The 23,362-nt window shown below is 46.6% G+C and overlaps 1 protein-coding gene across 2 annotated transcripts in view; it reads right to left on the bottom strand.

The window, feature by feature from the left end:
* Lima1 (LIM domain and actin binding 1) overlaps positions 1-23,362 on the bottom strand; it is a 114,963-nt gene that overhangs the window by 30,349 nt on the left and 61,252 nt on the right. For both annotated transcript variants that reach the window (XM_041642497.1, XM_041642498.1), the window contains one exon: positions 12,219-12,683. In XM_041642497.1, coding sequence (XP_041498431.1) covers positions 12,219-12,683 — 465 coding nt within the window. The remainder of the gene's footprint in view (positions 1-12,218; positions 12,684-23,362) is intronic.

Raw genomic sequence — 23,362 nt, 5'->3', positions numbered from 1 at the left:
TTCATTAACAAAATCCAAAGGATCATTTTAACATTTAAAAGGAACATTTTAAATATCAAGCAGTATACAGTCACATGGACTCCCAGACAAATAAAGGGCTATATAAACAAAGCTTGTGAGATACTGCTTCTTCCTGCACTGAACTGTGCTTTTGCTTTCTTAGCCCCTCTGTTCTAAAGGTAACCTTGAAAATGATAACCTGAAGCCTGGTGGTTGCAGAGGCAGGTGGGTCTCTGTGAGTTCAAGACCAGCCTGGTCTACAAGAGCTAGTTCCAGGACAGGCTCCAAAGCTACAGAGAAACCCTGCCTTGAAAACAAAGAAACAAACAAACAAACAGATAAACAAAGCTCATTGCTACTGACAGCCACTGGCCAGCTTCCTCATGGGCACTGAAATGTTAAGGACTGCTGGAGGAGAGTCCTCCCATCCCAGGTGACAATGACAGGCCCCATAAAACCACTGAGGCACATGCAGCACCCCTCTATCTCACCGCACCCCGCCGTTGCTGCCTTGGCGGTCTTCATCATTGCTCTCCTTAACAATCCCATTATCTTCTTAATGGGTTCTTTCTCCCCATTCTAATCTAGTCCTCGAGAGGCTGCCAATACCCTAACTAATAAACAGTAATTATTCTAAAATCTGCATCTCCCTGAACTCCCCTGCTCAAAATTCTCTCAGAATTCCCAATTACCCTTGAACATCCCTGCAAGAGTTCAGTACAGCCCAGAGGATGTACTGACGATGTCTCCATGTATTCTGATACATCCTCTGTCCTTCAGGGAACTCAAACTGCTCTGAGGACCGCGCACGGCACAATAAACGAGGCTCCTCCGCCCAAATCACATTTGTCCTCTGTCTAGCAAATGCTATTCTTTCAAGACTCATTGACACTTGCTTCTATATACGGAAAGCTTCTCCTTCCCGTAGTGTGTGTGAAGGTGCCCGGTCATATTTTGTTAGTGTTTGGTAGAGCGCTGTAACTGTTCTCCCGCTGATCCGCGAGCTGACTGCAGGAGACTATGCCTTTGCACTCACTTCCAGGATTTGTAGACTGTAGCATTATTTGTTTGTTTGATTTTGGTTTTTTGAGACAGGATTTCCTATCTCCTATTTGGATAGACCCTTCCATAGTTACAAATTAGGTTGAGTGTAACGGGCGCACACCTGTAATTAATCCTGGAGTGGAGGCGGAGATGGGGGGTTAGAAATTCAGGGCCAGATTCTGCAAATATATATATGAGGTTGCAGGAGAACCTCCTCATAAAAACCAAAATACATAAGGTTTTAAATTACAATTTTAGGATTAGAAATATACTCAACAAAAAGCCACTTAGTCTCACAGAATATTCCCAGACGTAGCAGAGGAGGCATATGTAATAACAGTCTCCAGCAGATCCGTTTCCAGACAACTAGAAGTAGGAATTACGAGAAAGCCAGCGTGTAAGGAGGCAAGAGACACTTCCTCCCTCACTCCTCCTCACCCCGTTTCCTTCCGGTTGAGGATCAAATGCAAGGCCTCAAATACCCTAGGTAAGTGTTCTTCAGCTAAACTGAGTTCAACACATGAGAAACTTCTTTTTTTGTTTGTTTGTTTTTTTTTTGTTTTTTGAGACAGGGTTTCTCTGTGGTTTTGGAGCCTGTCCTGGAACTAGCTCTTGTAGACCAGGCTGGTCTCGAACTCACAGAGATCCACCTGCCTCTGCCTCCCAAGTGCTGGGATTAAAGGCGTGCGCCACCACCGCCCGGCTGAGAAACTTCTTTCTTAAAATCAAATGTAGTTAGCCAGGCGGCTGAGAAACTTCTTTCTTAAAATCAAATGTAGTTAGCCAGGCGGCTGAGAAACTTCTTTCTTAAAATCAAATGTAGTTAGCCAGGCGAGGGCAGTTAGCCAATCCCGGCAGCCTGTGAAGCTGAGCTCCCATCAATGGTATAAGACATAGTCACCACCTACCACACGGATAAAAGACAGGAGCCATCTTGGCCTGGTGTGTTGTTAGCTCCAACGCACCCTTTTTATCGAGGCATTGCCTTGTCAAGCTACTTCCGATTTCTCTGTGTGTTCCGATTTTGTTTGCTTCTTATTAATAATCACTAATGCAAGTTATTAAACTCTTAAATACAATGTGTTAACTGACTTCAAAAATTCACTATGTATTTAAAGCAATTTAATCCTTGCTAGCCCTAGTTATATTGTAATAATATATTTCAAATAAAACCAAAATAATGCTGGGAGCGATGACCTATAACTGTAATTCCAGGACCTGGGAGACTATGGGAGAAGGGCTGCCCTGGGTTCCGGGTCAGAATGGCCTATAAAGTAAGACTTTGTTTCATAAAACCAAAACAAATAAAACTCAAATATTGCCACATCATACTTGGGTCAGGACCACTCACATCAACTACATCTATATGACCCATTTGGCTCAATATTTTTGGTCTGAAAGAAGAAAACTGACAGCCGAGGTGGAGTCAAGGTCCGCATGACACTCCACCTACAGCTTGGGTCGGCTTGGTGCTAGAGAAGGTGGTTAAACCTCTGTGTGTCTAAGCAGGAGAACCAACATAAACTAGCAGCTATTTGGGACACTGACAGAAAATTAGCAGCAGCGACTGCTCAAATTCTCAAAGTTCAACTTCAGGTGTGACCGTGCTACAAGACCAATTCAGAAATTAGTATTTCCAGGACTCAAAAGGAGAAATCCTGGAAATTACAAACACATCTCAAACTAAAAGAAAATGAGTTCTGCAGCCTTCCCCCTGCCTTCTTCTACCCCCTCCCTTTCCTGCCCCCCCTTTAGATTTAGGTACAGTAGAGGATGAATAGGGCCTCACTGTCTGACCAGGCTGAGTTTGAACTGGGATCCTCCTGCCTTGAATCATGGATTATATATTTTTCTTGAAAACTAATTTTAAAAAAGTCCCTATTTTACAGTGTGTGCTGCACGCTCGTGTGCAGCACACACACACAAACACACACACACTCCTACGGCGCACAAGTGGAGGTCAGATGACAACTCTCAGGAGTTGGTTCCTGTAGCTTAAAAGAAACTGGATTAGGAGGCAGGGCCTTGTTGGAGGAAGTATGTCATTATGGGTGGCCTTTGAGGTCTCTCAAGCCCCTGGGTGGTGGTGAGTGAGGCAGAGACAGGTGATCTGTGAGTTTGAGACCAGCCTGGTCTAGAGAGTGAGTTCCAGGACAGGCTTGAGAGCTACAGGGAAACCCTGTCTAGAACAAACAAACAAAACACTAGTCTGGTTCACTGTCTCCTCCTGCTACCGGATGTAGAAAAGAACTCTCAACTTCTTCTCCTGCATGCTTCCCGCCATAGCAACGGACGAAACCTCTGAACTATAAGCCAGCCCCGGTTAAATGTTTTTCCTTTATAAGGGCTGCCGTGGTCATGGTGTCTCTTCAGAGCAATAAAACCCTAAGACAGCTCTGCTACTGTGGTATCTGAACTTGTCTTCAGGCTGCTTTAGCTGGCCAGCTCATGCTCTAGCCTGCGGTGTCATTTTGCGCCCCCTACATATATTTTTTTAAGATTTATTTATTACATATACCATGTTAGAAAAGGTCATGGGATCTCATTACAGATGGTTGTGAGCCAACATGTGGTTACTGGGAATTGAACTCAGGACCTTTGGAAGAGCAGTCAATGCTCTTAACTTCTGAGCTATTTCTCCAGCCCTACATATTTATTTTTTAAAACAAGCATTTTCTAACACACACACACAAATATAGAATGCATTGTGATCAGGCTCTATTTTCTTTTTTTTTTTTTTTGTTTGTTTTGTTTTTTTGAGACAGGGTTTCTCTGTGTAGCCCTGGCTGTCCTGGAACTTGTTCTGTAGACCAGGCTGGCCTCAAATTCGTCTGCCCACCTCAGCCTCTGGAGTCCTGGGATTAAAGGCTTGCTCCATCACTGCCTGGCTGGTTCCTCATTCCCAACAGAGGAATTTACATCCCTCAAAGATAAAACTCAAGTACAGTTCTACAAATTGCTGCTGGCAAAGCTCACCTTTGGTCCCAGCGCCACACCCCCGCCTTGAGTAAGGCTCCACACTAAAGGGGCAGGAACAAAAGCTGCCCTAGCTTTTAACTTAAACACTAGGATGGAAAGTGGGGTGTGTAAGCTGTAATCTCAGCATTTTATCACACCAGCAACTCAGCACTCTAAAGCTGGAGAAGCATCAAAAGTTCGAGGTCTTCCTTTTACATGGCCAGTCCCAGGCCAGCCAGGGCAACACAGTGAGACCCAAAATACGGCTATTTTCAGTGGGAAGAGAAGGCAGGAGGATTGGGAATTCAGGGTCATCCTCAGCAACATAACAAGCCTGGGTTAATGAGACCCTGTCTTAAGCAAAATAACACGGTTTAGGATGAGAACTCAACTAGCAGGGTGTTTATCTGCCTTACACACGAAGGCCTGAGTTTAATCTCCAGAATCCATTTCTTCTTAAAGCCATACATGGGTTATACACTTGTAATCCCACTTTTGGGGAAGTGGAGGCAGGTGGCTCCCAGAAGATCACCAGGCAGCCCCGGTAACGGTGAGATGGCACCTCTGTAGAGAAAGACGCTGGCCACCACGCCTAATGATGAACTGAAAGGGGAGAATTGGAGATTTCCCTGACTTCCACACAGGTAATATGGTAGTGCTCCCCTCCCCCAAAGGTAGACAGCTCCTGAAGAATAAATTTGGAGGCAGAAGGATCTGGCTGGAGGCAAGACTAGGGTGGGTAGGACAACCTTATCTCACAAAACCAAAAACCAAACCCAAACACCCCCACCCCTCAAACAGCAAAACCTAAAACATCAAACAAAACAAAACTCTGGGTTACTTGGGAGCCTTAGAAATGCCGTCTGGTGAGTAGGATTAGAATCGATCCAGAAAGCAAGGCAGGACCAAGGCTACCTGGGACAGGGAGAAGCAAAGACGCCGGCTGAGGAGGAAACTGGCTGTCAGTTGATCGGACTGGCTCCAACCCAGCCGCAAGGGCCCAGCTGGGGCTAGGGTTATCATTTTCAAGGTTACCTTTAGAAAGAGAGGGTGCCGGGCGGTGGTGGCGCGCGCCTTTAATCCCAGCACTCAGGAGGCAGAGGCAGGCGGATCTCTGTGAGTTCGAGACCAGCCTGGTCTACAAGAGCTAGTGCCAGGACAGGCTCCAAAGCCACAGAGAAACCCTGTCTCGAAAAACCAAAAAAAAGAAAGAAAGAAAGAAAGAGGTGGAACACAGTTCAGTGCAGGAGGAAGCAGTATTTCTCAAGAATGTAAGGGGGGGGGGACAAACAGAATGTTTTGTTCTGTGTATTCTGTGTATTCTGTGTGTTATCTGCAGTCACACACACACACACACACCCCTCTCTGTAACAGAGTTACATCATTCCAGCCTTTTTGTCTCGGACACACAGATACTCCAGAAGTGTTAAACTCTGCCAAGCACAGAAGGGACAAGACATTTTATTTTAAGGCTTTGTGGAATTTCCCAAGGATTGGCTTCTCACACCCTACAACTTCTCCTTCCCTGTCAGCTGGCTAGGCTTGCCTGTGCGAATGTCTCTTAAGTACTTCCTGTAACTATCATATGCCAATAAGAGAGTAAGCACTGAGGCTTTTAGTTGGGAGTCTGTAGAATGTTTTTCCTAGAATTAAAAACAAAAAAAAAAAAAGAAAGAAAGAAAAAAAAGGAAATTAGGTTCTAAATGATTAACAAGGCAGATTTTCTATCTCCTCTACCCTTATTTTCAGGAAAATTCTTTTTTTTCTGTAGCCCAGGTTTTTGCCTGAACTCATGGCAATCCTCCTGCGTCAGTCTCTGGATTGCCGGGGTCAGAGGCATGAGTCAGACGAAAGTGCTGGCTGTACAAGCATAATGCCCTGAGCTGGAACCCCCAACCCTATGGTAAAACCCAGCGGTGACAATGTACGTGTGTACCACATGGACAGACAGGTGGGTGCGGGAGCCTGCTGCTCAGTCAGTCTGCCAATTCGAGGGCCAGGTCCAGTGAGATCAGTGGGAGACCTAACCTCAGAACAAAACAAAACCAAAAAAAGGTTGATGAGACAGGGTCTCTCTGTGTAGCCCTGGTTGTCTTGGAACTTGCTTTGTAGACCAGGCTGGCCTCAGACTCATGGAGAGCCACCTGCCTGGCCTCCCAAGTGCTGGGGTGAACAGCATGCACACAGGCAACCACACCTGGCAAAGCTGATTCTCAAGTCAGGTGTCCTGGTGCACGCCTGAAGCCCCAGCTTCCGGGAGAGGGAGGCAGGAGGGTCAGGAGCTCAAGGACAGACTTGGGACCAGCCTGTCTGAGCTCCGTGAGGTCCTGTCTCCTCCCCAAATGATGATGACTCTCTGTGCTTTACACGAGTCCCTCATCCACCCCTTCACTGCCTTCTACCCTCTCATGGGGATCCTTCCTTCAGACTCTCACATTTCCTAAAAATCAAGGACGGAGGGAGGGTAGGTTTTAGGGAAAATGAGATTTTGCATAACTATGTACAGAAACCGTGAGGTAGAAATAAATCTCTCAACTTCTCAAAGTATTAAGTGATAACATTTTTTTTCTTCCTCAGGAACTCGGAACAAAATGGTGTATTCATTCGTATTAAAAAAATGTACATAGAAGGACATGCTGGCCAGTTTTATGTCTACTTGACAAGGACTACAGTCACTTGGGAGAAGTAACTGAGAAAATCCCCCACCTGTTTTCTTGACCGAGGATTAATGAGGGAGGGCTCAGCCCACTGCGGGCGGTGCCAGCCCCAGCTGCCAGTCCTGAGTTCTATGAAAGCAGGCCGAGCAAGCCATGGGGAGCGAGGCAGTAAGGAGCACCCCCACCCGTGGCATCTGCATTAGTTCCTGCCCCACGTGAGTTCCTGACTTCCTCGGTGATGGACAGGAAGTGTGTTAAGTGAAATAAACCCTTTCCTTCCAAGTTGCTGTTGGTCCTGGTGTTTTATCACAACAGAAACCCTAACAAAGACAGAGAAGCACTTCTCACCAGATACAGAATTCTCTACATTTTCTGTATCTCTAAGTGTCCTATAGAAGTTGTGTTAGCCTTATAATAAGCAAAAACAAACAAAAACAAAGAAAGAGGAGAGAGAGAGAGAGAGAGAGAGAGAGAGAGAGAGAGATTTCTTATTTAGTACGCTTATTCAGTAGTTAAAAGCCTGGGGGGGGGGGGCTGGGGAGAAGGCACAGCAGTTAAGAACACTTGTTGCTCTTCCAGAGGACCTGGGTTCACATGGTGGCTCACAATCATATGTAACTGCAGTTCCAGGGATTCTGATGCCCTCTTGTGACCTCCATGGACTCCAGGCACCCATGTGGTGCACATACATGCAGGCAAAACATGTACACACAAAACCAACAGCTGACGAAGCTTCCAGGGTCATGTGCTCAGGCAATGCTAGTTTTGACATAGTACAATCTTTGAGGATAAACTGACACAATATGTAAGAAAAATATCCAGAGCCGGGCAGTGGTGGCGCACACCTTTAATCCCAGCACTCAGGAGGCAGAGGCAGGCGGATCTCTGTGAGTTCGAGACCAGCCTGGTCTACAGAGCTAGTTCCAGGACAGGCTCCAAAGCCACAGAGAAACCCTGTCTCGAAAAACCAGAAAAAAAAAATATCCAGAGAAGTATACCTTCTAAATATGGTACATATAACAGAATATAGTCCAAAGAAATTATTCAAAACAAAACATTTCTGCCAAGATACTCAGAGACAGAAAAGAATCTAATTATTGGGAAGTGATTGGCAGCGTAATGAAATATATCTCATAAAAGGGGAAGAGCATGGACTAGGAAGATATGCCTAGGTAACAAAGACTAAACAAGCCAGGCGGTGGTGGAGCATACCTTTAATCCCAGCACTTGGGAGGCAGAGGCTGGAGGATCGCTGAGTTTGAGGCCAACCGGGTCGACAGAGTGAGTTCCAGGACAGCAACGGCTACACAGAGAAACCCTGTCTCAAAAGGGGGGTGGGAATAGAGAGCTTATGTGTGAGGACAGCATTTGTGTCTGGACAGTGACCGTGGAGAGACAGGCAGGGCTACAGTCATTTGCATCTGGACAGAGACCAGTTCTAATGTCAGTAGAAAGACAGGAAGGGCTACAGTCATTTGCATCTGGACAGAGACCAGTTCTAATGTCAGTAGAAAGACAGGAAGGGCTACAGTCATTTGTGTCTGGACAGTGACCAGCTCTAATGTCCGTGGAGCTTGCACCATACGATAGAAGGACTACCACACAAGCTCAGGCCTTGTCCCGAGATCAGTCACATGACATCAGGCATCCCGCTAACTTCTCTAACTTCATTCAGCTGGGGTTATGATATCCCAACCGAGAGCAGGAAACAGACAAAATAACTTAGAAGTTCCCAAGTAGTTCTAGGGTCGACACAACATCTGGAGGCCAGAGGAGACGGGCATCTATGCACACCCACTGGTCAGGAGTGAGCCCTGCGGCAGGCAGCACAGACACAGGAGGTACCTGGCTGGCAGATGGGGGTGTCTTATGTAATGTTCCAGTCTTGACACTGAGTTTCAACAGGTTTGACTGAAATACGGCTGGCTGGAGTAAGAAGCCGTCAGTTGGCACAAAGCAGTTAGAAGATGACTGATCACTGATACACTAACAACAGCCATTCGGGCAAGACACAGGGAAAGTATCAGAACTGCCCTACATCTGCATCCACACAATCTCACCACAAAAGGAAGCAGAGGATAAAGGGCCTAAGGTTGGTGTGGGATTTCCATTAATGAGTAAAGAAACTGCTTTGGACTTATAGCAGGGTAGAACTTAGCTAGGCGGGGAAAACTAAATTGAATGCTGGGAAAAAGAAAGGCTGAGTCAGAGAGAAGCCACATAGTCCTGCTGGAGGCAGATGGAACTGCCAGTAAACCACAGCCACGTGGCGATACAGATTACTAGAAATGGGTTAAATTCAGGTGTAAGAGTTAGCCAAGAAGAAGCTAGAGCTAATTTAATTAATAGAGTGATTTAATTAATACAGTTTCTGTTTGATTATTTCAGGTCTAAGCTAGCTGGGTGGCTGGGAACCAAGAAGTGGCCCTCTCTTTACAACACAAGGTCAGCCTGGGCTACATAAGACTCTGCCTCAAAACAAAACAACAAAACCCTCCACGGTGGTCCACACAATCTATGACTCCAGTCCCAGGGCAACTGGACCTGGTGCTTTCTTTTGACCTCCCTGGGCATGCCCATGGCACACAGGCTGACATGCAGGCAAACTCTCTGCACAAAACAGTAAAGCAAGACCAGCACCACCCACAAGAAGGTGTGTATGAACTGTCAGTATGGGTGAGGTCAGGCTTTAGTGTGGTGCCCTCCGTCCGCTCAAAGGGCTCACGCTACTGCAGCACATATATGCTATTACGTGTCACTGTTATGTGAAGCTAAAGAAAACACGATCATCATTTCTAGGATTTGGCTTAGTTTAAAACTGGGTCCCAGGTAGGTGGGTGGTGGCATGAGCCTTTAATCCCAGCACTCTGTGGGTTTGAGGCCTGGTTTCCAGAGTGAGTTCTAGGGCGGCCAGGGGCTACACACAGAGAACCCTGCCTCAAAAAAAAAAAAAAAAAAAAAAAAGACTGGGTCTCACTATATAGTCGAGGCTCCAGGCAGGCCTTAGACTCACTTTGTAGCCCAGGCTGGCCTAAAACTCCTGCGTACTGGAACTGCTGGATGGAAGTATCACAGTGTCACTTGTCACTAATCGTCAGGTTCTGAGCTGTAGTGCAATAGTCTTACTCCTGGAGGGGCCTAGGGGTTTTCAGTCTTCCAAACACCCGATGTGGAGCTTTCTAAGAGTTGGATTAAAGTGTTGCCCTAAACAGCCAGGGAGAGTGGTGTGAGCCTTGAATCCTAACCCTGGGGAGCCAGAGCCAGCTAGGGCTACACAATGAGACCCTCTCTCAAACATACATATATACACTAAAACAAGACACTGTACGGAACATGGGTGAGTGTGTGTGTGTGTGTGTGTGTGTGTGTAGGGGAGTGAGTGGTTCTTTTGAATGTATGTCTGAATCTCTCTGTGTTCGTGTGTGTGTGTGTGTGTGTGTGTGTGTGTATGTGTATAGGGGAAATAGGGAGTGACTGGTTCTAGAGATGGAGCCCAGGATCTCGCAAATGCTAGGCAAACACACACACATACACAGAGCTATAGTCTCAGCCCTGGACAAAACTTTTTAAAATAATTGATAATGTTTCTTATACAAATAATCACACTTATTCTGAAACAGCCATAAGGGACAAAGGACCACTTAATTTGGGGGGAAAAAAGGCACACACATACAATACCCAGGCCTCAAAAAGCACAGGTAACTCTGAGAACCCTTTTCCAATGAGTTTAGCTACAAGGTTTAACCCTGAGGAAGCAGGAATTCTCTTCCCCATCCTCTTCCGGTCCCTCCCTTCTTATGCAGAGCCAGGGGAATCAGGGCATCTGCGGTGCTGTAGCTGGGCTTGCCTCAGCCTCCCAGAGTGCTAAGAGAGTCAAGGGTCACCCAGCTCAGCTAAGGGTTGTTCTTTATGCAGTGCTCATCCCCGCTCCCCCCCCCCCCCATGCTATTTTGACTATTTCTTTAAATAGACTTGCCCTGACCCATCCTCAGTCTCTCTCTCCAGCCTTACACATAGTCAGCACTTTTGCCTGCGCGGTCCCAGTCATTTCCTACCTTGGGCCAGTTCTGACGTGCACGGGCCCTTTCCATTGAACCGCACTGTGTGAGCTGTGTGAGTGAGCTGCATGACGTCAGCACCCACCCGCAGGGGCTGGGAGGCTGACAATGGGCCTTTGAGTCATAACAAAGCCCCTTCCTCTCTAGTTAGGATTTCTTACATTTTCCCTTCCATTTAAAATTCTCCTTCCCATTTAAATAAGAAACATTTTTTTTTTTTATTAAGACCATAAAGGGGAAAGAGGGAGCTGGCAGGCCCAGGGAACTAAAGCAGTCAAGAGGGGAGTTTAAGAAACGCCATAAAACAGCTCTGTGGTTCCGTCTCTTGCCAGTTGGTTCCAGTGTTGAAGCAGAGCTAAAGTGCATACTCAGGAAAGGGTTCTAGCTAAAACACAAAACAAACAACAACAACAACAAAAAAAACCCTTAAAAATTCTTCCTAGCATCCAAAGATGGTCTCCAGGCAAGCCCGCTCCTGGGCAGGGGGCAGCAGCTGCAGGGAGTTACTGAAGAAACTGACAGCACCACCCCAGCCTTAGCCAGGACTCAAGGGGATAAGCTATCTATTTCTTTATCTCAGAAGGAATGCCTTACACTATTACTTCACCAATACAGGGAAGCGGGCCAAATACTTGGCTTACGAAAAGACAGCTTTCCCACGTAGCTGAAATCTGAGTGTATGATGGCTCTGCTACCCATCAGATATGTTTACTGCATTATGAGGGCTGCTGTAAAAAACCATCCCGTCCGTATACAGCGCCAGCTACGTAGGAAAGTATGAGAAAACTGGAAAAACTGACCAGCTCGGCAGCCCCTGGAGTAGTGTGCTGCGAGGCACCAGCATATGCAACTCATTTTCCAGTTAAGTAATTCCCTCTGGGGACTGGTGTGCAATCCACACGAAGGATTGAATTTCATTAGCAGATGCAGGAAAATGTAACCCTGTGCATTTGCAAGTCAAAACCCCTAAAAGCCACACTAGCTGGGCTCTCAGCACTGATTTTTCCTGGGACAGGAGCCTGGCTGATAAAAAACATTTGTTGGGAGGCACAGATGAGGAAGTCGAGAAGAGAAGGGATTCAGCCAGTGCTGAGACAAGCCTCAGTCTTTACACTAGGCACGCTGGCCTCAACTCTCGGGCGGCAGCTGTGTCCAAGTAGATAGCCATTCAGGCAGCAGTTTCACCCCCAAGGCTACAAATGACAAAAGGCACAGGAAGACAAATTAAAAGGGTGAGTGTGCGGGAGCACATGATGCTACCAGCATCCACTGCCTTCATTTTTTGGTACCAACCTGCATCCCAGAATAGCTAGATTTACATGAAACTAGACTGCAGACTCGCAAACCCAGCACCCGTGTAAACAGTTCATTTGAGGCTTTTATTAACGCAACTCGAATCAAAAGACATACTGATCCCACATTCTGCTGCAGCTGACCAGACAGACAGCCTCAGTTAGAGAACGAATTACTCCCGGTTTTCCTAAGCCCACTTGGCTCTTACCTTGTTTTGAGTGTGCTCGCCTTTCTCAAACATCATCTTTAGTCTGTTCAGTGGAACATTGTATTTCTCTATTTTGCCTGAAGCTTCTGTGTTTTCATTCACTTCAGATTTCTCTACTTCATGCCTGGAATCTCCCAGAGAATTTTCCATTTTTTGACTTTCTGTGGCCTGGACTTTAAGATCCAGGCTGTCCTGAGAGCGGGGATACCAAGACTGAATAACGGCTTCCGGGCGAGATCCAAATCTAGGTTTGGGCTGGGTTTGCTCTTCCCGGTCTCCTCGGGGTCCAGAAGCAGAGCCGACGGTCACTTCGGCAGGAGAGGGGTCCACGCTGCGCCCGCCCTCACCGCTGCTGTCTGGCACTGTGTCTATGTGGGGCTCCACTCCGGCCACCGAGGTCTCCCACTTCTTCTTTAGCGCAGACAGGGTCCCTCTTCTAAACTGCTGGGGGAGATTTTCGGTGTTCTAGAAGAACAAGAAGTAAGTACCAGTTATAACTTGCCTGATGCAACAGCCAAACATGCGTCTTCGTAAAATGAAAGTTAAAACTCCAAGCTGCGCCTGGTCCGCTGCCGGTTCAGACAGATGTGACCACTGCCCGGCCACAGGAGCAAGCATCCACCCAGGGCCCGGAGGGGGAAGAGGGAAAAGTCAGGAGCTGAAGCAGGAAGTGATAAAACAGGATAGCCTTATAAGGACAAAGTGAGCAGCAAGGACAGCCTAGATCTCCTGGAGTTGCATTGGACAGACTTTTTTTTCTCCTAAGACTCACCCGGAAAAGCAAGAAGAAAAAGCAAATTGCTAGGTACCTTCAACATTGTAACTACACTTGAATAAAAGTTCACTTCACTCAGGTATGCCACAAAAGTGCAGGAGGAAGCATGCTAGCGATTCCTTTCTTACCAACCAACCAACCAACAAAACCAAAAAAACAGACAAACAAAAAACAAATAAAACAAAACACAAAAAAAGCAACAAGGCAAAGATGTGGTACCTATATAATTCCAATTAAAATTCTGGAGAGCAACATGGAGGACTGGGCCTATCTAAGAGATCTAGAGAGTCACAGTTTTTGTGTGTGTGGTGTTAGTATATAGCTGACAAGATTCACATGCATATAAACACTTTCCAGGCTAGAGGGTCAAACAGGGACCTTGGGCATGACCACTGAGCTGCGTTCCCAGCTCTCAGATTTTATTTCTGCATAATAATCTTTCTCCTCTCTACTATTTATCTATAGCTAATTTGTAGTCATCTTGGAAGATTCACTATTTTCCAGATCCTTCGGTGGAGGAACACACGGGCCTTGTAAGAAAAAGAGAACCGCCTCGTGGTCCCGACTTCTTTGCTCATGTTCTCCCTCCTTCTGCTCCTCATTGGGACCTTGGGAGTTCAGTCCAGTGCTCCTGTGTAGGTCTCTGTTTCTATCTCTATCCATTACCAGATGAAGGTTCTATGATGATATGCAAGATATTCGTCAGTATTGCTCTAGGATAGGGTCAATTCAGGTTCCCAATCCTCAGCTGCCCAAGGAATTAACTGGGTACCTCATCTTGGGCACTTGGGAGCCCCTCTAGAGTCAAGTGTCTTGCCCACCCTAAAGTGGCTCCCTTAACTAAGAATTGTGGTTCCGTGCTCCCCTGTCCAACCTTCCTTTATCCCAATTCTCCTGTTTCCCCAAGTCCCCCCTCCTTCCCTTCTACCTTTTCTCTCCCCATCTCCCCTTACCCCCATCCCACCCCACCCCCAAGATCCCAATTTTTTCCCCGGCAATTTGGTCTACTTCCCTTAGCCAAGAGGATAACTATATGTTTTTCCTTGGGTTCACCTTCTTACTTATCTTCTTTAGGTTCACCAATTGTAGACTCCGTGGCCCTTATTTATGGCTGAGACAGTGGAGCTGATCTACTGGGAGCTCACCAAGGCCAGCTGGACTGTGACCGAAAAAGCATGGGATAAAACCGGACTCTCTGAACATGGCGAACAATGAGGGCTGATGAGACGCCAAGGACAATGGCACGGGGTTTTGATCCTACTCAATGTGCTGGCTTTGTGGGAGCCTAGCCAGTTTGGATGTTCACCTTCCTAGATATGGACAGAGGGGGGAGGACCTAGGAATTACCACAGGGCAAGGAACCCGGACTGCTCTGTGGACGGGAGAGGGAGGGGGAGAGGAGTGGGGGGAGGGGGAGAAGGGTGGGAGGATGGGGAGGGAAATGGGAGGCTGGGAGGAGGTGGAAACTTGTTTTTTGTTTATTTTTTTTCTTCTTTTCTCAATAAAAAAAAAAAAGAGAACCGGCCCCCACTCATACTCAAAGAACACACTCATTGCACACACACACCAAAGAGTGTTCACTGTCACGTGGGTCAAAAACGATAGAATCCATTGAAAAACAATTCGCACGTTGCCAGTGATGCTGTGGAGTAATAGTGGAAACATGTTTGTTGAAGTAAAATTAAGCAGTGTATGCTTTGAGAGTCCTAACGAACCAAACGCCACCCACCAACCTCCAGGACTTTCTTACTCTCCATTCCTGCTGCCTGCGACACCTCAGGATTTCACTAGGATAGAGGGGACAATGCCTACGACTTCAGGGACTTAGTGGGATTAGCAGCTAGCTATATTGGGAATTAGGTCTAGCACTCTTCTGAACACACAGAGTCGCTTCACCGAGGAGCAGCAAGGCTCGGACACACAGAGCTGCAGAAGAACTGCTGGACCCTCAGATTTACACCCTGGCTAGAGGCTGCCAGCATGAGTCAGTGGCAGAGGAAACACAAAAGACAGAGAAAACTCCCGCTCCTGCCAGGTATGACGGCCCAGTTAGGACGGCAGGGGATAACTGCTTGAGCCCAGGAGTTAAAGGGACTTTAAGCCTTGCCTGCACAACACAGACCCTGTGTCAAAAAGTAAAAACAAGTGGAAAATGTCCCCCAAGCAGGGCTTCACCGCCGGCAGTATTCCCAGGCTCACCACCTCCTGCACAGACAGGGTATGGAGGCCCCTGCCTTCGCCTGCCCCACCAGGCCCACACAGGCTAGAGCTGCATCTGCTTTGGAGACTGGACCCCACCTTTTTTAGATATAGACCATGGATCACTGCATTTTTTTACTGACATAGAAAGATGATTTTCAACTTAAAAAAAGGTAAATTATAAGTCATGAAGATCCGATTTTACAATATGACTGAATATCATAACTATGAGCATAGAAAAGTAGTCTAGAAGTCATCAAGATGTTTACAGTTTCTTTTTTCTTAATTCAATTTTTTTTTCATTTTACATACCAACCCCAGTTCCCTCTCCTTTCCCTTCTTCTGTTCTCCCACTTCCTTTCCCATCCCACCTCCCATCCACTCCTCAGACAGGATAAGGCCTCCCTTGGGGAGTCAACGAAGTCTGGCACACCAAGTTGAAGCAGAACCAAGCCTCTAAACAATGACACCTTGAAATTTTCAGGCAAATAAATGGAGCTAGAAAAAACCATCCTGAGTGAGGTAACCCAGATCCAGAAAGACAAACATGGTATATACTCATTCATAAGTGGATATTAGACAGAAAGCAAAGGAGAACCAGGCTACAATCCACAGCCCCAGAGAAGCTAGGTAAAAAGGAGGCCCCTAAGAGGGAGGCACACGGAAGGCCCCAGGAAGTGGAAATAGTTAAGATTTTCTTGGTAAATTGGGAGGGGTGTAGAAGAGAGGGGATGGGAACATGAGGGATAGAGATGGCTGAGTTGGGGAAGGGATGGAGGGGAGAGTAATAAAAGAGATATCTTGATAGAGGGAGCCATTATGGGGTTAGGGAGAAACCTCGTGCTAGGGAAATTTTCAGGAGTTCACTAGGATGACCAAAGCTAAGACTCCTAGCAATAGTGGAAAGGGTACCTGAACTGGCCTTCCCCTGTAATCAGATTATTGACTACCCTAATTGTCATCATAGAACCTCCATCCAGTAACTGATAGAAGCAGATGCAGTGATCAACAGCAGAGCACTGGGCTGAGCTCCTGGAGTTCAGTTGAAGAGAGGGAGGAGGGATCACATGAGCAAGCAGGGGTCAAGATCATGATAGGGAAAACCACAGAGACAGCTGACCCCAGCTAGTGGGAGCTCAGAGACTCCTGACTGACAGCTGGGGAGCCTGCATGAGACCAAACTAGGCCCTGTGAATGTGGGTGACAGTTATGTGACTTGGTCACATACATAACTGGGGTGCCCTGGCGATGGGACCAGGACTTACCCCAGATGCATCAGCTGGCTTTTTGTAGCCCATTCCCTATGGTGGAATACCTTGTACAGGTTACTGATTTATGTGCATGCATGTTTGTGTGTGCACACATTTGTCTGTTCTTGTGTGGGTCAGAAGTGGCGTTCCTCAGTATCCCAGGAATCCCTCTCCTGTCTCCACCTCCCCAGAGTTGAGATCACGTGAGTGCTACCATACCTACCCAGTTGTTTTTTAAAACATGGGTTCTGGGGTCAAATTCAGATCCCCCTCATCTGCAAGGCAAGCACTCTGCTATCTCCCAGAGAAGGATTTATGGCATTAGTACTCTTCTTTTATAATAAACACACATTTACAATTTAACAAATGGGAGAACAAAACTAATCTATGTCACCTTCACACCACAACAACTTTCACAGAGAATTAAACAAAATCGATGCTCGTTAGTTCCGTGAAAACCCTCATTGCTCTTTACGATGAACAGGCACAAAGGCATTTGGGAGGCAGAATAATAGCAGTGTCCAAACAGGGCTGGAGGGATGACATCTCTGTGGGAGCATCTTCAGGGAGAGGCAGCATGATGTTTTACTTCAAAGTGCTTCTTGCCTGGCAGTGGTGGTGCACACCTTTAATCCTAGCACACAGAGGCAGAGGCAGGTGGATCTCTGTGAGTTCAAGGCCAGCCTGATCTACAGAACAAGTTCCAGGAAAGCCAGGGCTGTTACAGAGAAACCCTGTCTCAAAAAACCAATAAATAAATAGAAATAAGACAAACAAGCCAACAAACCCAGAGTGCCTCTTTCCCTCCTCTTTCATAACTTGTGTCCATTACCTGCACTCAGGCACCCCCATACTTACTACTAATATAAAGCTAATTGTTCTTTTAGTTCTAACTCTATCGTGATTTTTTTTGGTGATAAGTACATAAAAATGTATTTGATAGAGTGTAAAATCCAAAGTGAAGTTCCATAGCTTCAGAATAATTATTCAATCTATATAGAATTTTACTGAAATGTACAGACTTTGGGTCTCGTTAATTTCAGTGTGTGTTATTTTTTATCGGCAAGTTTTTCCAAAAGTAAACTTTAGTAAACAAACAAAAAAAGACAAGGAAGTAAAGGACTGGCAATCCCAGTACTCTGAAGACCGAGGCAGGGAGATTACAGTAAATTTTTAGCCAGCATGTGAGACTGTATCTCAAACAAACAAAGAAACAAACAAACTCCAAAACAAAACAAAAGTCAAGCATATTGATGTACACTTGTGAACCCAGTGCCAGAGAGGCAGAAACAGGTCTCTGGGGCTTGCGGGCCAGCCAGGCTGGCTTAACTGGTGAACACCAGGCCAGGGAGAGAGACTCTGCCTCAAAAAACTAGGTTGGGGATGCCTCCACAGCAGCACCTAAGGTGGCTCTCATCTCCGATGCAGGTTCACATGTGTGTGCCCACATATAAACAAACATACAAGTGCACATGCAAACTTACACCACTACCCAAAATCAGGATGCATAAAAGAAAATGGGCTCTTAAAGGTGCAACTTCAAGAGTGATGAGGCAGTGTCAGAGACAAAAGGGGATGCACAAGGCACTATGGTGTGACGTCATTAACTATCCCACATCCTTAAATCTTCCTGGGAGTGTGGCCCAGGCCATGGCAATATTCCAGCCACATCTTTAGGGCTAGAGGCAAGCTAAGATGGGGAAGAGAAGGGAGTTACACAACAGAAGTGATCTCTAAAACAAAAAAGGAAAGACCTGAGAGGTGAGGGTTTATCGTTAGATAATTGTTTATGGAGATCACATCACCCACATTTTCTCTTTCTCTGTATTTTTGTTTCGTTTTGTTTACTGAGACAGGGTTTCTCTATGTAGCCTTAGTTGTTCTGGAACTCACTCTTTAGACCAAGCTGGCCTCGAACTCAAAAAGATCCACCTGCCTCCGCCTTCCGAATGCTGGGGTTAAAGGTGCCCACCACACCTGGCTTTTTCTTAGTGTTCTTTACAATGGGTATATGTTATCTGCATTATCTACCTGCATCCAGCCATGGGACTTTGGACAAGTTTTCTGGTTGCTATACATTATTATAAAGGGCTACTGTAGAGAATACATGAGCCCTTGTTAATGTCTGCAAATATCATTTGACATCAGTAGCCTTTGGTAAGAGGCAACAATATTATTAAATAAATACTGCCAGGCCTGGTGACACAGGCCTGTAATCTTGGCTTCTAGGGAGGCTGACACAGATGGTTAAAAGTTAACCATCCTTGGGCTACAGAATGACTTCAAGACTAGCCTAGGCAACTGGCAAGACCCTGTCTCAAACTAAAAAGGGATAAAAGGACTGGGGATATAGCTAAGTGGAATCGTGTGCTTTCCCAGCATGTGTGAGGCCCTAGTCAATCCCCAGGACACACACAGAAACACACAGTAATCATAAACAAAAATTCTTGTGGTTCTCCATGCTTGTGATCAACCATGTGACCAGCCAGCCCTGGAATCCCAAGCCTGGACTACAGCAGTAGTCTTTCTGCTCACTCTCTGAGGCGGGGAAGTGGCCCAGATGAAGGGGAAGTGCTAGTTGCTGCCATTTCTATCAAGCTTTTAGCTCTTCCTAAGGCACCAGAGGGTCACAAAGGGTCCTGTGGTCAAGAGCCATAATGGTTGCTACACTTCCACAGCCTCCTTTCTCCACTCAGTGCTCTGCATAGATCCACACAGCGCCCTGCACCGGATCCACTCAGCACCCTGCACTGGATCCACACAGCGCCCTCCACCAGATCCTCTCAGCACCCTCCACCAGATCCTCTCAGCACCCTGCACCAGATCCACTCAGTACCCTGCACCGGATCCACTCAGCAAGTTGCAGATTTGGCAGACAATGTCTCTGGATAATAGCTGTTGCTTGAGTACAGATCACACGAAGTATGACATAGGGTCCCTCCTGCGTGACCATCTGACTGTGATGAGCAACCCTTTGGTGACTAACTCTCCTTTCTTTCCCTATCTGTAACATGAAGAGGCCATCATGGAGAAGTCTTGTCAGGGAGATCATTTTAAAAGACAGAGGGTTGAGTGTAGTGGCTCACACCTGTAACACCAGCACTTGGCGGAGGCTGAGGCTGAGGCAGGAGGATTGAGAGAGTTTAAGAACATCTTCAGATACACAGGGAGCCTGAGCCAGCTTTGGCTACATGAAACATGGTTTCAAAAACAAACAACAAACACAAAAGCAGGATGAAGCTGGGCATGGTGGTTAAGGTGTATAATCCCAGGATTTGGGAGGTCAAGGAGGAGAGCTATGAGTCTGTAAATCAAAGCCAGCCAGGGATCTATATACGGAGAGATCATATCTAAAAAAAATTAATAATAATAAGATAAGTGAATGATGCAAGATGAGGAACCAGGCGCAGTGGGTGCATGCCAGTGAGTCCAGCATCCGGAAGGTTGAAGCAAAAGCAATGCTGAGAGGTCGGGCTATGTACCAAGCAAGACCCTGTCTGAAAACAATATAAAACCAAGCCAGTCAGGACTATACAGTAAATCTCCATGGTGAATGACAAAGGCAGAGCACGGCAGACACGGAGGGACATGGAGGAGTCCAGACTGAACAAGACCGGCAAACTGAACCAGGCCACGTGGAGAAGGGGAGAAGGGAGAGCCAGGAGCCAAGAGGCCAGGAGAGCAGGAACCAAGAGTGGAAGCCAAGAGATGGGTGGAGCCAAAATGGCTGGGTTACACAGGAATCAGGGAAGCTAGGGGAAGGAAGATCCAGTGCAGACCCTGGTTGGAGAGGTAGGGTGTGGAAGGCACTGGCACCACAGAGAGACTGACAGGCAGCGTCTGCTTTGATGTCTATAGGCACCTCAGTGCCATCTGTCCCAGGTTGGAGACCTAACCCATGTCAAAGGGGGAAAAAAGGTGGGAAGATGTTTGAGTACAGCAGTGAAACTGTACACACAGGCTTTGGGGAGTGGGGGGTCGCTAGGCTGACAGGTTTCAGAAAAGTAGAAGCTAGAATCTGGGTGCATGGCTGGATGCCCACATGGCACGCATCTCAGCAAGGTTGAGGATGACCTGAGAATGTCAGTGCGGTGGGGTTACTAATCTGCATTCCCATGGTTTGGGCAGAGAAACAGAAAGCACATTTTTGGTAGCGCAGGCAATCATGCAGCCAATCCCACTACGGTTACCACGGAAACACACTGGCTCCTCTTCATGGTAAAGTATGGGTACTTGCTAACCAAGGTCAGTTACTTCCCGTTTCCCTCTGCCCTGACAAAGGAAAAGCAGCTCTGTCGTTAGTGGAAAACTGGAAAAATATGAATAAGGCTCAGCCTGCTTCAGGGCACTCCACGGCTGTGAGAAACTGCTTTTAATTTATGTGCATTAGTGCTTTGTCTGTGTGTATGTCTCTGCGAAAATGTCTAACCCCTGCAGCTGCAGTCACAGGCAGTGTTAAGCTGCTGTGTAGGTGCTGGGAATTGAAACAGGTACTCTGGAAGAGTTCTAACTGCTGAGCTATCTGACCAGTCCCTGGCCTTGAGAAGTGTTTTCAGAGCTCTGTAGGACATTCAGTAAGAAGTTTGATAAAGGGTGTGTGCATGTGACACTAGCTATTATTTTCAGTCATGTATGTGTGTGGCTGTGTAGAGGTGTGTGCACGTGAGTGCTGGCGCCCTCAAACCAGAGGCCTTGGATCTCAAGTTACAGGTTCACTGTGACCTGCCCAGTGTGGTGCTGGGATCCAACCTGGTCCTCTACAGGACCAATACATGTTCTTAATTGCTCATCCATCTTTCCAGCCAGATGTTTTATCCCGAGACAATGTCTCACTATATAAACTGTCTCCAACCCGTGCTCCTCCTGCCATGGCCTCCTAAGTATTGGGATTATAGGTATACACTACCACAGTCATTTAGATAAAGGTATAATTTACTCTAATTCAAAAACAACTTCAGCCGAGAGATGGTGGCACATGCCTTAATCCCAGCACTTGGAAGGCAGGGACAGGTGGATCTTTGTGAGTTCAAGGTCAGCCTGGTCTATAAAACGGATGCCAGGACAGTTACAGAGAAACCCTGTCTCAAAAAACCACACACACACACACACACACACAAAAATTCAAAATAGGGGGCTGGAGAGATGGCTCAGAGGTTAAGAGCATTGCCTGCTCTTCCAAAGGTCCTGAGTTCAATTCCCAGCAACCACATGGTGGCTCACAACCATCTGTAATAAGGTCTGGTGCCCTCTTCTGGCCAGCAGGCATACACACAGAATATTGTATACATAATAAATAAATATTTAAAAAAAAATTCAAAATAAAGAAAGTACAGAAGCCGGGCAGTGGTGGCACATGCCTTTAATCCCAGCACTTGGGAGGCAGAGACAGGCGGATCTCTGTGAGTTCGAGGCCAGCCTGGTCTACAAGAGCTAGTTCCAGGACAGGCTCCAAAGCCACAGAGAAACCCTGTCTCGAAAAACCAAAAAAAAAAAAAAAAAAAAAAAAAAAGTACAGAAAAGGTGGCTCTTATTTATTGCTATTTTAAGTGCTATCTCTTGCATTGCGTAGTGAAGGGCCCTCAAAGGTGCAGTGACAATTTCCATTTCTTCACATTTCAGTCATTTTCCTTTGTTTCTTTTTTTTAAAGATAGATCTTTAGACACAGCCTAAACCTCTTCCTGCTCCTGCCTGACTGCTGAGATTACAGGCATGTGACATGTATATGCCACATACATAGAATCTTAACTACATGGAACAAATATTACATTGTATAGCTGTACCATGCTTCCCCACTCCCCACTGATGAACATCTATTACATCACAGTGCACACCTCAGTGCTTCCCTGACCGTCAGGGAGGCTAACCATTGGCTCACATGTTAGTACATCTTCTTTAATGACCCTTGCCATTCACTGACCTCAACTACCAAACAAGCTAAGGTGGACTCCTTGCCTTTGCCATCTGCTGGTACAGACCACTGCCCCTATCCTTTTCTGTTTGTTGAGACAGGTTCTCCCTCAGCCCAGCGTGAGTGGCCTTGAACTCTCTGCCTCCTCCGCCAGCTCCTCCTCAGTTCTTCAGCCTTTAAACAGGATGGCTCTATTTTGGGGGTACAGCTTAGAGGTGGAGTTCTGCCTAGCATGCACAAGGCCTGAGTTCAACTTCTAGGTCCATAAAGCAAAACAAGAGAGAGAGAGAGAGAGAGAGAGAGAGAGAGAGAGAGGTGAGACCCCACAGTGCTCCTGAGCTCAGTCATCAACTTCCTGTCTGTCTACACTCACACCCTAGGTTATGCCCTGTGGCTCATCCAAGTGCCAGAGACTTTGACCTATGCCATTTTATCTCCAGCCTAGATTTATTGCAACGTCACATTGGAGAGGCAAGTTCCTATTTGCCATTTTCACTTCTATGTCCCCCTCCTCTTTTCTTTTGGATAGCATCTTGCTATGTAGACCTAGCTGCTCTGACACTCGCTAAGTACCCAGGCTGGCCTTGAACCCTTGGCAATCCTCCCACAACAGCTATGATTACAGGCTTGCATCACCTCTCACCCATTCCATTATGTGTGGGGTTTGCCTGTGTGTATCTGTATATCATGTGCATACAGCGCCCACAGAGGCCAGAAGAGAGCACTGGATTCCCTGGAACTGGGGTTATAGACAGTTGTAAGACACCTGGGTCCTCTGGAAGGGATCTTAATATCTCTCTAGTCCACGACTCCACTTGTGTGTCTTAAGAAAGTCCCTCAGAACAGGTGTGGGGGTGGATGTCTATAATTCCAGCAGGAGTTCAGGGCTAACCTTGGCTATAATGAGTTCAAAGCCAATCTGGGCCACATGAAACCCTATATTAAGACATGGAAAAAGACAGACGACAGACCAGCCATATATGAAACAGGGTCAAAGCTGATTTGATCTCA

The sequence above is a fragment of the Microtus oregoni genome, unplaced genomic scaffold, assembly GCF_018167655.1.
Source record: "Microtus oregoni isolate MIOR12 unplaced genomic scaffold, Mior012 000077F_ref0000221, whole genome shotgun sequence".
Lineage (NCBI taxonomy): Eukaryota > Metazoa > Chordata > Mammalia > Rodentia > Cricetidae > Microtus > Microtus oregoni.
Note: the sequence above shows the minus strand (reverse complement) of the source record. Positions and strands in the feature narration are given on the sequence as shown.